Consider the following 12336-nt stretch of genomic DNA (forward strand, 5'->3'; position numbering starts at 1 on the left):
TATGATTTTTCATGTAACTTGAAGTACACTATTTGCTTGTGTCCAGTCCGGTCGACACGATCGACCGACCGAGATTTTCCGATTAGCTGCACTGAATTGTGAAGGAATTTGAATATATGGTTTTTATTTTTCAATAAATTAAGGAGATTCTTAAGATAATATAGAATCCATTAAACAAATTAATTTCTAAATTAGATTAACCAATTTCTATATTTACAATAACATTAATTACAAAACCTCAAGTCTCTGTTATAAAAACCTTATATTTCTTGCTCCATTCTCATTTTCCTACAAACCAAACAAGATGGCCAATCAAACTAGCAATCTTTCTCCCCAAACCCTTCTTATCATAACCCTAATTTCTCTTCTCACCATCAACAGATTTTTCCATGAAACTGGAGCTCAAGAAACAGGCAAGGCCCTAATCGAATCGACCTGCAAAAAAACACAGTGCCCTGAAGAATGTATCTCAGCCTTGGAATCAGACCTTAGCTGTCACACCCTAATTTAGGGACTAAATTTTAGAAATTATAAAGTATTGAATTTAAGTGGTATTTTAGAAGAAATTGAGGATAAAGTGTAAAAGTGCAAAGTTGATAGATCATTTTAGGAAGTGTAGGAAATTCAGTGTCACAATCATGAATTTATCCATTTTTCTTATGTGTTGAATTATAAACTATTCCCTTGATAATTCTGTTTTTCCCAGATTCTTTTCCCCAAATTCCCTCCCTCGCCAACCCTTCTTTGAACTCTGATTTCTCCATTGTCCGGTCACCGTTCGTCGATCTGAAATCACCATCGTGTTCGTTGTCGACCGGTGAACAAAACCCTTCAAATCTCTCATCGTGAATCGTCGCCGTTCGCCGTAAAATTCAACTCAAAGTTTTGAAGTTTTTAAATCCCACCGCCGTGAATCGTATATTCGTCGTCGAACGTTGCTCCGTTTTCGACACCTCCCGCACCATCGTGTTCCTTGCATCGTTCCGAGTCCATTGGTGGCCCTAATGTGACACCTCAGATCGGATCGGGTCATCCACATTGGTCTGACTTCAATGCAAACTTAACAGGCTTAACCAGGATTGCTGTACATAAATCAGAATCCAAACTGATGAAACCTTGAACATTGTCAGCAAGTTGGCGATGAACGAGACGGATTATCTGACATGGGGATTCCTCGTCTTCTGTCGGGATTCTTACAATGCCAGCGTTCCTCAAATCCAGGCAGGCCTGCAGGCTTTCGATAAACTCGAGTTTGAGAAATCGTATCGGAGCGTCGAGGCTGTTAATAAAGCTGTCGTCGAGTGTGATAAACAGGGATTGAAGATGATATCGCAAGTTAATAGTGGGCTGTTTAGGCTCACCAAGGATGCTATGATCATCCTGGACCTCCTTTTCTAATCAAATCAATGTTTACGAGAAACATGTTTTTAAATGATCCACGAATAAAATCGTTAGACCAAGTCGGAGTATATTCTTCATTGCGAGTTTCTCTCACTTTTCATCGTCACGATAGAGTTAGAACAACCCTGAACTCCAAGGAGAAGATGATAAATATACCTGAAATTCATCCATTCAAATTTCGGATCAATTCTTAAATGTTGGCTTAAAACTTTAGGTCATTACATGTTGTTAGCTAGGATTACTCACATTTGGCAGTGTTTGGCTTAAAGTTTGCTTTAGATTTTGTTGGTGAGTGTGGGAGAAGTGTGCCAATTGCTGGCGAGGATGATGAATGATGGTGATTAAAGGTATGGTGAAAATGATGGATGATGGAGATGAAAGATGGACAGTGAGTGATTAAGGAGTAGTTGCTCGAGTTGGGGTAATAGATTCGAGTGAAACGGATGTTGAATTTGAATTTAGGATATTGTAACAGAGATCTAATGGTCGGTAACGACGATGATTGACACAGTGGCTGATCAAGATGAACAGTGATTGGAATCTAAGTTGACATTTATGTAATTAAAATTGTCAAGTAGATTGATTTTACTGACTAAAATATGAACAATTCAAAAGTTTAGTGATTAAATTAAAATTGTTTACATTTTAGTGACTAAAATATGAGTGAGAAGGAAATTGACTGATAAAAGTTGTATTTTACCCTTTAATTAAATCATTGTCTTTTTAAGTCGATCGATTTTTTCTGGCACCACAAGAGGGTTTTAGCTTAAAGCGTTAAACCCTGATTCTCCATTCCCACTAATATCTCCTCCATGGCTTTGAGGGCGGCGGCAGCGGCGACGAGATCAATGGTGGCCGGATCAGTTTTACCGGGATTGAGGCGGTTTTGCTCGACAACTTCGGCTAATTCCTTTATGCCGCCACCAATTGCAGCGATGGGGAACGGTGAGCGAACCCCTGGTCGAGAGCAAGCGCCTCCAAGCACCAATCTCTTTGTCTCCGGCACGTATCTCTTCTTTTCCGTCTATATCCAGCATACCTTTCATGTTTGCTCCTTTTATTTCATGAGTTGTTTTGATGTGTCTTATATGTAAAGTTTTTTTGGTTGGTTGCTTGGAAACTGCTGGAAATTGGAGGAAAAAGTTGTTTCTTTTAATGAGATTGATTTGTTGGTCCCTTCTGTGTTGTTGGTAAATAATGTTTATATATCGATTTGTTTGGTTCTTTTGCTTGTTCAATTGCTCAGCCAAGCTTTGTTTTCTGGTTTCCTTGATTTTTTTTAAGGGTTTCCTTGAATTACTCCTATTTTTTTCTGGTTTCCTTGAATTACTACTATTCTTTTCTGGTTTCCTTATAATTTTGCTTAGATGCTGATTTATTAGGTTACTATGCTGATTTGATTGCTAGAAAATGCAGGAAAATTGAAGAAAATTTTGATATTTTTTGTGGTTTGATTAAGTGGTCATAAAATGAAAACATTTAAGGATTGATATGGTCTCTCTTTAATTCATTCAAAGTAGAATTTATCAATCTAGAACTGGTTGAGCATTATTAATTTGGATCATATTATGATGTAACTCATTATTTGAATCCCTTTATTAGGGCTTAACAAGCGCACTCCCTCGGAGAAACTTCGAGAAGCATTTTCTCAGTTCGGCCGAGTAGTTGATGGTTTGTCTCCCTTACCTCAAAAAATTTCGGAAATTGTCTGAGATTGATAACCTTTGGTCTTTTTTTTGTGTCTACAGCTAGAGTGGTGACTGATCGAGTATCGGGATACTCTAAAGGGTTTGGTTTCGTAAGATACGCCACCATAGAAGATGCTGAGAAAGGCAGAGTGGGAATGGATGGCAAGGTTAGCTCCCTCTACTTAAATGTTCATTTCCTTGAGGAAAGTTTTTGTGTTCGTTCATCCATTTCCGATCTCTTTGTTTCATTTTGAAGTGTTAAGATTATAATTTTGGTTTGAAGAATCGTTTTAGAATTTACAGTTAAAAGTTTCTTCGAAATTAAATACGTAAAGTGCTTTTATAGAACTGTTCCAGGTTATATCATTGATGAATGATGATAGAATGCGGAAACTGATATATCTGCATACACTGCCTCTCAGCTTTCCCTGATCTTGGTAACTAATTTCCTTTGGACCACTGCAGTTCCTCGACGGTTGGGTTATATTCGCAGAGTATGCAAGACCTCGGCCAGAACGAACTCCACCTCAGAATAACATGTCTAGTTCAAATGGCTATAATTCTTATGGCAGGGAATGAGTTCGATCCTGAACATGCCTTTTCATTTCATCTTAATCGGAGACGGGTTTACACGGGCCGGCGTATCATCTCTTACCAGGAGGAAATTAATTATGAACTATGGTATTGGCTTGAATTATAGGAAAAACAATAGCAGGTGTTGAACCTTTAAATTATTATTTTTCATGGATTTTTGTTGTCAACCAAGAACTCAATTGTATTATTTGGTATTTCTTTTTACCTCTGTGCAGGCTCTGATGAAATGAATTTAGATGAAATAAAGCTATCTCCTATCAAGGTGAATCTAGGTTTGGGCCTGGTCAAGTGTTGGGCTTTGATCCAACAATCCTGGGCCAATCTATTATTAATATTAGGGTAAAATATGTAAAGTCTCTCTCAAACATAGGACATATTTTGTTGTCTTCAAGTATGAATAATTAGAAAATGATAATCTTATTTAAAAAAGCTAACAATTTTTTTTGTTGTCTTTAATTTTTAGGGTGAACTACACATTTATTGCCCCAACTATATTTTTTGATTTGTTTTGGTCATTCAACGTTTAGCTTTGGTATCATTTTGGTCATTTCTCGTTAAAAAAATTAACAATGATGTTGATATGTGATCACAAGATAATGTTATGTCATTATTAAAAAATAAAAATGTCATGATTGTAGTTCTGTTAATTTTTGACGATGCATTACTAAAATAAAATCAAAATGTAATGTTAGAAGTATGATTTAAAAAAAATTATTTAGGTAATCAAAACGAAATAAAAGTGATAGTTGGGGTGTTAGTCTATTAGTTTAACCTTTATTTTTTAATAGGAGATGATGTAGTACTTAATAACATTGGCATAATAACATATTTAGGCCCCAATTTTTATACTTAATTTTAATTTGATCTTAATTTTAAAAATTCAATCCATTATTATAAATTGGACTATGTAACTATTTTACCCTTTATTCTTTCTCTTTCTTTTATTTTCGGGTTTCCAAAATTCTTAAATGCCCATCGTTGGAAGCAATTTTTTTTGTTATAACCATTGATATTCGATCTATTAATCGATTAATTTATATCGAATATTTTAGAGGCAAGAATGATCCTTCTAACTTAGTTTGATCTATTCATAAATGTCAAAAATTTGAAATTTTGATTGTTGCATGTTGTGAGTACTATATATTGAACGCAAAATATGTGCAAGTATACGCAGTCGCACAAGTAATATAGAGGCGAGAATGATCCTTCTAACACAGTTGCACGTAGTTGGTTTAGCTAAGAGTAAGCTAGACTGTTGTACCTCAAATAGAAAGTCCTCGGCCTCTTCTTTGTTATCCTCTTCCAAAGGCTTTTCATAATCGTCCAACTGTATGAAATTACTGTGGCAAAGTTGTTCTACTTCCCCTTCTATCATTAAGTCCAATTCCAGAATGCTCTGTCATTCTTCAGAATCATCCACATACTTGAGAGAACGAAAAACATTCATGGTCACATTGTGATCAGCTACCCGCATAGTGATTTCACCATTCTCACAATCAATAAAGATGAGACCTGTGGCTAGGAAATATCTTCCCAAAATTATGGATGCATTGGCATCAACCTCACAATCAAGTATAAGAAAGTCCACTGGAAACACAAATTTATCCACCCTCACTATGACATCTTCGATCCTTCATCCGGGACGAACATGAGATCGATCAACTAGTTGTAAAATAGCGGAGGTAAATCTTGCATTTCTCATCCCAAGCTTCAAAAATATTGACTTGGGAATTAGATTCACACGACATAGTGTTTTCTCATCATTGTTGTCTCCTATAGAACATGGAATGATGAAGCTATCTGGATCTTTTTGCTTTGACGATAGCTTGCTCAATGCGGAGCAAAATTCTTTTGCCATGGCAATTGTCTAAAACTTCTCGACTTTTCTCTTCTTAGTAACAATCTCCTTAAAATATTTGGTATAGGTAGGCATCTGATCAATGGCCTCTAGGAGTGAGACATTGATGTAAAACTGGTCAAGAATGTCAACAAACTTATTAAACTGGACATCATCTTTGTGTTTTTTCAGCCTTTGGGGAAAGGTGGTAGGGGTTTGATTTCGTCTCCTGATGATGTGGGAACTACTTTTGTTGTTGCATTTCTGTCTGTTCCCTCAATAGATTTACTTGTTGTGCCTTTATCATTGTCCTTCTTCTCAAGGATCTCTTCTTGCACTTCCGGTTTTGCTTGCATATTCATGGGGGTGAATTCATCTTTCTTATTTCCCCTAAACTTATCATTTTGATTGATTTGGGTGCCACTTCATAGTGTAAGTGCACTACATTGCTCCTTTCCATGAGGTTTAGTGACTTCAGTTTCACTTGGTAGTCAACCTGGCTGTCTTTTTGTATTGCTGCGACAATATGGCCAACCTGACCCTCCAAAGCTCGTAGTGATGTGCTATGAATTTGCAACAAGGTTCCTTGATTTTTGATAGCTGAAGAATGCTCTTGCAACATAATCTTTGTACATGCTATAAATTCTTGCATGGTAGCTTCCAACAAACTTGTATTTGATGAAGATGTTGATGCCTTGTTAGAATTATGCCAAGGTATATTCGTTTGAAAACCTTGGGGCTCGTTTATATTTTGCTACCAAGCGGGATGACTAGAATTAATGGCTCATTGATTTCCCCACGAGAAATTTAGGTGCTAACGTCAGCCTGGGTTGTAGGGGCTGTTGTTGTTGCTTCAGTTGAAATTCCCCACGTAGTTGATGTATTCTTAATTTTCAGGGCATTCACTCTCGTGGTGATTGCCATGGCATAGCAAACATGCAGAACTAGCCACCTTCACTTCTTTCACCTCATTGGAACGTTTTAAGTTCTTCAACATATTTGTGATAGTTTAGAGTTGGACTGACACTGAGTCCTTAGCATCTAGCTCAAATGTTCCTGGTGTATTCCTCCCTATTCCAAGCCTTGAAGAAGGAAATTGGTAGTCATTGTTGGAAATCCTATCATGAATGTCAAAAGCCTCTTCAAGTGATTTGTTTAGCAAAGTGCCATTTGTTGAGATATCTAGCATCATCCTGGTGGGTGCATTGACTCCATTGTAAAACATCAACACTTGAGTCCAATCTTGAAATCCATGATTAGTACACTTTCGAAGCAATCCCTTATAGCAATCCCAACACTCATACATAGACTTGTCATCAGCTTGACGGAAATATGCTATGTCATTTCTGAGTTGAGTGTGCATGTTCGACATATTATACTACAACAAAAAACTTTTACATAGACCAGGCCATGACTCCATCGAGCCGGATGGAATTTCACTCAACCAAACCTTCGCTCGGTCATGCAAATAATATGGAAATAATTTAAGCTTCAACACATCTTCATGCACTCATTTTTACCTATAAGAGTCACAAACTTCCAAGAAAGCACGAATGTGTTGCCTGGCATCTTCATGAGTCATGCCACAAAATTGTCTTATCGAGTTCAACATGTTGAACATGACTGGTTTTAGGTCAAATTGGGCTACCTGAATCTCGGGAGCTAAAATCCCTGGTTGAGATCATCCAATATAGGAGTTAAGTGATCTCAAATAGCTCTAGATTGAGGTACATTCCAGTATTCTGATTTGCCTCAACATTTGGATCTGCTGGATCATGCACTCGTTGAACTCTTTGGTTCTGTATGCCGTCTAAAAGCAGCCGCAATAGCCAAATATTTGTTTATAGTTTTGATTCTAACACGTCTAAAAGCAATCGCAATCGCAGTCGCAGTATCTAGATATTGTTGTTGCCAAAACAATGCAAGTAATGACAAGATAGCTGAGAGAGAATATTGCCATTATTACAAAGTAGGTAAACATTAACCAGAAATAAACACAAACCAACGGACGAGAAGGAGTCTGTTGTCACACTACAACCCTTATGCTTAAGCATATCTATGCACTCAATTATTTGTTGGAGATTTTCACTTTATTATTATCCTCAATGTGATATATACATGCTTGTTTAGAAACAAGATAATTATCTGTTATTTAATTCATTTATATCTTAATTTGATCGATATCTTTATTATTATTTTTATTCGTCAAGGAAATTTCATTTAAAAAATTAACTATACCCGACTCAATTATATGCCTCATTAAAAACCTCCCTAATCAGATTTAGAAGCAAATCATATTGTCTTGTTTATATCCAAAAGGGAAGTTGTAATAACTACACCAGGGTCTTGCCTTCTTGTCCAAATCAGATTTAGAAGCAAATGTGACAAATCTTGGTACCATAAATTGAGTGCTTCATTGATTTTCTCCTTGAATCACAAGGAATTGTGGCACCCGAGATTCAGACAACCAATTTTTAGCTCAAACCTGTCTTGTTCAATATGCTAAATTCCATAGGGCACTTTGGGGGCATGCCTAATGAAGACGCCAGACAACATATTAGTAACTTCTTAGAGGTCTGCAATTCTTTCCGACAACAAGGAGTGCATGAAGATGTATTATAGTTAAAGATATTTCCAAATTCTCTGCGTGACGTAGCAAGGACTTGGCTGGGTGGTGTTCCAGCGGGTTCGATGGAGTCTTAGACTGATATGTGCAAAAGTTTTTTGTTGCGGTATAATCCATCGAGTATGAACACCCAATTAAGGAATAATATTGCTTCTTTTCGTCAAGCTGGTGACGAATTAATATATGAATACTGGGATCGGTATAAAGGATTGCTTCACAAATGCTCAAATTATAGTTTTCAAGATTGGACTCAAGTGGTAATGTTCTATAATGGAGTAAATGTGCCCACGAGGATGATGTTAGATGCCTTAGTAAATGGGACATTGCTCAATAAATCACCTATAGAGGCATTTGACATTCTGGATAGGATTACCAACAATGATTATCAATTCCCATCTACAAGGCTTGAAATTGGGCGAAAAGCGCATGGGGCATTCGAGTTAGATACTAAGGATTTCGTGTTTGTCCATCTAGCTGCCATCACCAATATGTTGAAGAATTTGTAACAACCAAGTGAGGTGAAAGAAGTGAAGGCAACCAACTTAGTATGTTTATTATGATATGCAATCACCATAAGAGCGAGTGCCCGACCAATAAGAAATACATCAACTATGTAGGAAACTACAATCGAAGTAACAATAAACCCTATTCCAACACCTATAATCTTGGATGGCGTCAATATCCAAACTTCTCGTGGGAAAATCAAGGAACCAACAATACTAATCAGCCCGTTAGGCTGCAGAATTTAAATGTCTCCCAAGGTTTTCAAACGAATATGTCATGGCATAATTCTAACAAGGGAGTGCCATCTTCATCCAACACAAGTTCATTAGAGGCCACAATCCAAGATTTTATAAAAACCACGAAGACCATCCTGCAAGACCATGCTACCTCCATAAAAATTCAAGGAGCTTTGCTTCAAAGGCACAACTCATTTCTGTGGGTGTTGGAGGGTCAGGTTGGTCAAATTATTTTGGCATTACAAGAACGTCAACCAGGTCATATGCCAAGTGACACTAAAGTCACTAAACCTCATGGAAAGGAGCTATGTAGTGCACTCACTCTACGGAATGACACCTAAATCAATATACAAGACATTTTTCAGGGAAGAATAAAAATGATTTGCCCACTGTAACTGTGCCACCTGATCATGAAGTGTTAGAAGAAATACAAGTGGAGGAGGATAAAGATGAAGATTCTTCTAGTAAAACTATTGAAGGACCAAACAAAAATGCCATAGTAAATGTTATTCCCGTCCCTTTATTAGAGGAATTCAGAACCCCACCACCTTTTCCACAATAATTAAAGAAACATAACGATGACATTATATTCAAGAAGTTTATCGACATTCTAGACCAACTCAACATCAATGTTCATTTTCTTGAAGCTATAGAAAAAATGCTAACATATGGTAAATTTCTAAAAGAGATTGTTACCAAGAAAAGAAAAGCTGATAAGTACGAGACCGTTGCCACTGTAAAAGCATAATGCTCTGTCCTAAGCAAGTTGCTGGAAAAGTGACAAGATCCATGTAGCTTTATCATTCCATGTTCAATAGGAGAAAATTATGTTGGGAAACACTATGTGACCTTGGCTCAAGCGTGAACTTAATGCCTAAGTCAATCTTTGTGAATCTTGGAATAGAGAATGCAAGACCCACCTCTGTTATCTTGTAACTAGCCGACCGCTCCCATGTTCGTCTTGAGGAACGAGTCGAGGATGTCATTGTAAATGTGGACAAATTTGCGTTTCTAGTAGACTTCCTTATTCTTGATTGTGAGACTGATGCCACGACGCCCATAATCATGGGAAGACCCTTCCTAACTACTGGGCATATTCTTATCGACTATAAGAAGGATGAGCTCACCATGAGAGTGACCGACCAATGTGTCACTGTTAGTGTTTTCCATACTCTCAAGTACATGGATGAGTCTGAAGAATGTCAGAACATTTTCAAAGTGGATTCATTGAAGCAGGAGAAGGTGATCAATTTTCCATGATAATTTCATTCACTTGGAAAATTATGAGAGCTTCATTAAAGAAGAAAGTGTCGAGGAGCTCAATGACTTTTCTTTGAAGGTGCAACAGGCTAGCTTTCTCATGGCTAGCCCAGGTAAACGCTTTGAACCTCTTGATTTTGATGCGTTTTTTCCTCCTAAGACCTCATTACAACATGCACCTACCCTAGAGTTAATAAATTTGCCACAACATATTAAATATGCTTAATTGGGTTGTGATGAAACTTTAGATGTTATTATTTCCTCTGTCTTTACTCCTAACAAGAATGTAGTTTGTTAAATGTTTTGTCACAACACAAAAAAAAAAAAAAAACGTTAGGATGGACTATGACGGATCTAAAAGGGATAAGTCCCACTGTTGGCATGCATAAGATCATGCTAGAAGGATGCCATGGCAACTCCATAGAACCACAAAGAAGACTAAACCCAATTATGAAGAAAATAGTGATGAAAGAAATCCTCAAATGACTTGATGTTGGAGTGATTTACCCCTTATCTAATAGTTCATGGGTGAGTATTGTCTAATGTGTGCCAAATAAGGGAGGCACAACCGTTGTGACTAGCGATGACAATGAGTTGTTGCCAACAAGCTGTCATCAGGTGGAGGATATGTATGAACTATCGCAAACTAAACAAGGCCACCAAGAAAGAACAATTTCCTTTGACCTTTATCGACCAAATACTGGATCAATTGTCAGGTAATGCATTTTACTACTTTTTATACGGATATTCTAGGTACAATCAAATTGCCATTGCACCAGAAGACCAGGAAAAGACTACGTTCACTTATCCCTATGGTACTTATGCTTTCCAGATGATGCCTTTTGGACTTTATAATACCCCGAAAACTTTTCAACTTTGCATGCAAGCTATCTTTTCTAACGTGGTCAAGGACTTCCTAGAAAATTTATAGATGACTTCTCCGTTTCTAGAGATGACTTTAAGAAATAGCTCGATAATTTGAAAAAGGTACTCAAGCGATGTGAGGAGGTCAACCTCGTGTTGAATTGGGAAAAGTGTCACTTCATGGTGACCAAAGGCATTGTGCTAGGCCATAAGATCTCTCATAAGGGCATTGAAATGGACAAAGCCAAAATCAAGGTGATTGAGAAGCTACCCCCACAATATCTGTCAAGGGCATTAGAAGCTTCCTTGGACATGTTGGGTTCTATAGAAGATTCTCAAGGACTTATCCACGATATCCAAGGCACATTCATCTTCGATAAAAATTGCCATTACATATTCATTGAGCTAAAACAAAGGATTATCTCTGTACCTATCGTGGTTCCCCCCGATTAGACGTCACCATTTGAGCTAATGTGTGATGTAAGCGATTTTTTCATGGGAGCTGTGCTTGGGCAACATCGAGGTAAATTTTTTTATGTTATATATTATGCTAGTCATACCTTGAATGAAGAACAATGAATTACACAACCACTGAGAAGGAATTACCTACTGTGGTATTTACATTTGACAAGTTTATGTCATACTTGATAGGCACCAAAGTTATTGTTCACACTGATCACTCAGCTATAAAATACTTAGTGAACAAGAAAGATGCCAAGCCTAGACTCATTAGGTGGATATTACTATTGTAAGAATTTGATTTAGAGGTGATAGATAGAAAAGGTACTGAGAACCAGGTTACAGATCATTTATCTAGGCTAGAGAATAATTCCGAATGCAATGACATTTTAGATATTGAAGAAGAATTCCCTGATGATAAAATTTTATATGCCACGATAATTTCGTGGTACACTGACATAGTAAATTTTATTTTTAGTGGTATTTTGCCTTATGAATTGAACAACCAGGGCAGGAAGTAGTTCAAGCATAATGCCAAGTTCTACTTTTGGAATGAGTCATATTTATTCAAACAATGCACTGATCAAATAATTCGACGTTGTTTCCATGAAGAGGAGCAAATATACATTGTACACCATTGCCACACAACCCCCTATGAAGGCCATTTCGGAGGTACGCGAACTACTGCTAAGGTCATCCAATCAGACTTTTATTGGTCTTCACTGTTCAAGAATGCTCATGAATTTTGTAGAGTGTGTGATAGATGCTTTCATACTGGGAACATTTTCTGGCGACATGAAATGCCATTGCAAAATATTATGGAGATTGAGCTCTTTGACGTGTGGGGCATTGACTTCATGGGACTAT

General features: G+C 37.2%; 2 protein-coding genes across 2 annotated transcripts; both read left to right on the forward strand.

Moving 5' to 3' along the window:
• The first annotated feature begins 2165 nt into the window (after window positions 1-2165).
• Window positions 2166-3802, forward strand: LOC120154662 (organelle RRM domain-containing protein 2, mitochondrial-like). Its single transcript, XM_039166329.1, has 4 exons — window positions 2166-2403; window positions 3004-3072; window positions 3150-3256; window positions 3555-3802. Exons 1-4 carry the CDS (start codon window positions 2214-2216, stop codon window positions 3666-3668), a joined length of 480 nt encoding a protein of 159 aa, XP_039022260.1. The 5' UTR covers window positions 2166-2213; the 3' UTR covers window positions 3669-3802.
• A 6149-nt stretch (window positions 3803-9951) lies between these two features.
• LOC120154682 lies at window positions 9952-11463 on the forward strand. Its single transcript, XM_039166348.1, has 2 exons — window positions 9952-10128; window positions 11134-11463. Exons 1-2 carry the CDS (start codon window positions 9952-9954, stop codon window positions 11461-11463), a joined length of 507 nt encoding a protein of 168 aa, XP_039022279.1.
• The last annotated feature ends 873 nt before the right edge of the window (window positions 11464-12336 follow it).

The sequence above is a fragment of the Hibiscus syriacus genome, unplaced genomic scaffold, assembly GCF_006381635.1.
Source record: "Hibiscus syriacus cultivar Baekdansim isolate YM2019G1 unplaced genomic scaffold, ASM638163v2 tig00111146_pilon, whole genome shotgun sequence".
In the NCBI taxonomy this organism is placed as follows: Eukaryota; Viridiplantae; Streptophyta; class Magnoliopsida; order Malvales; family Malvaceae; genus Hibiscus; species Hibiscus syriacus.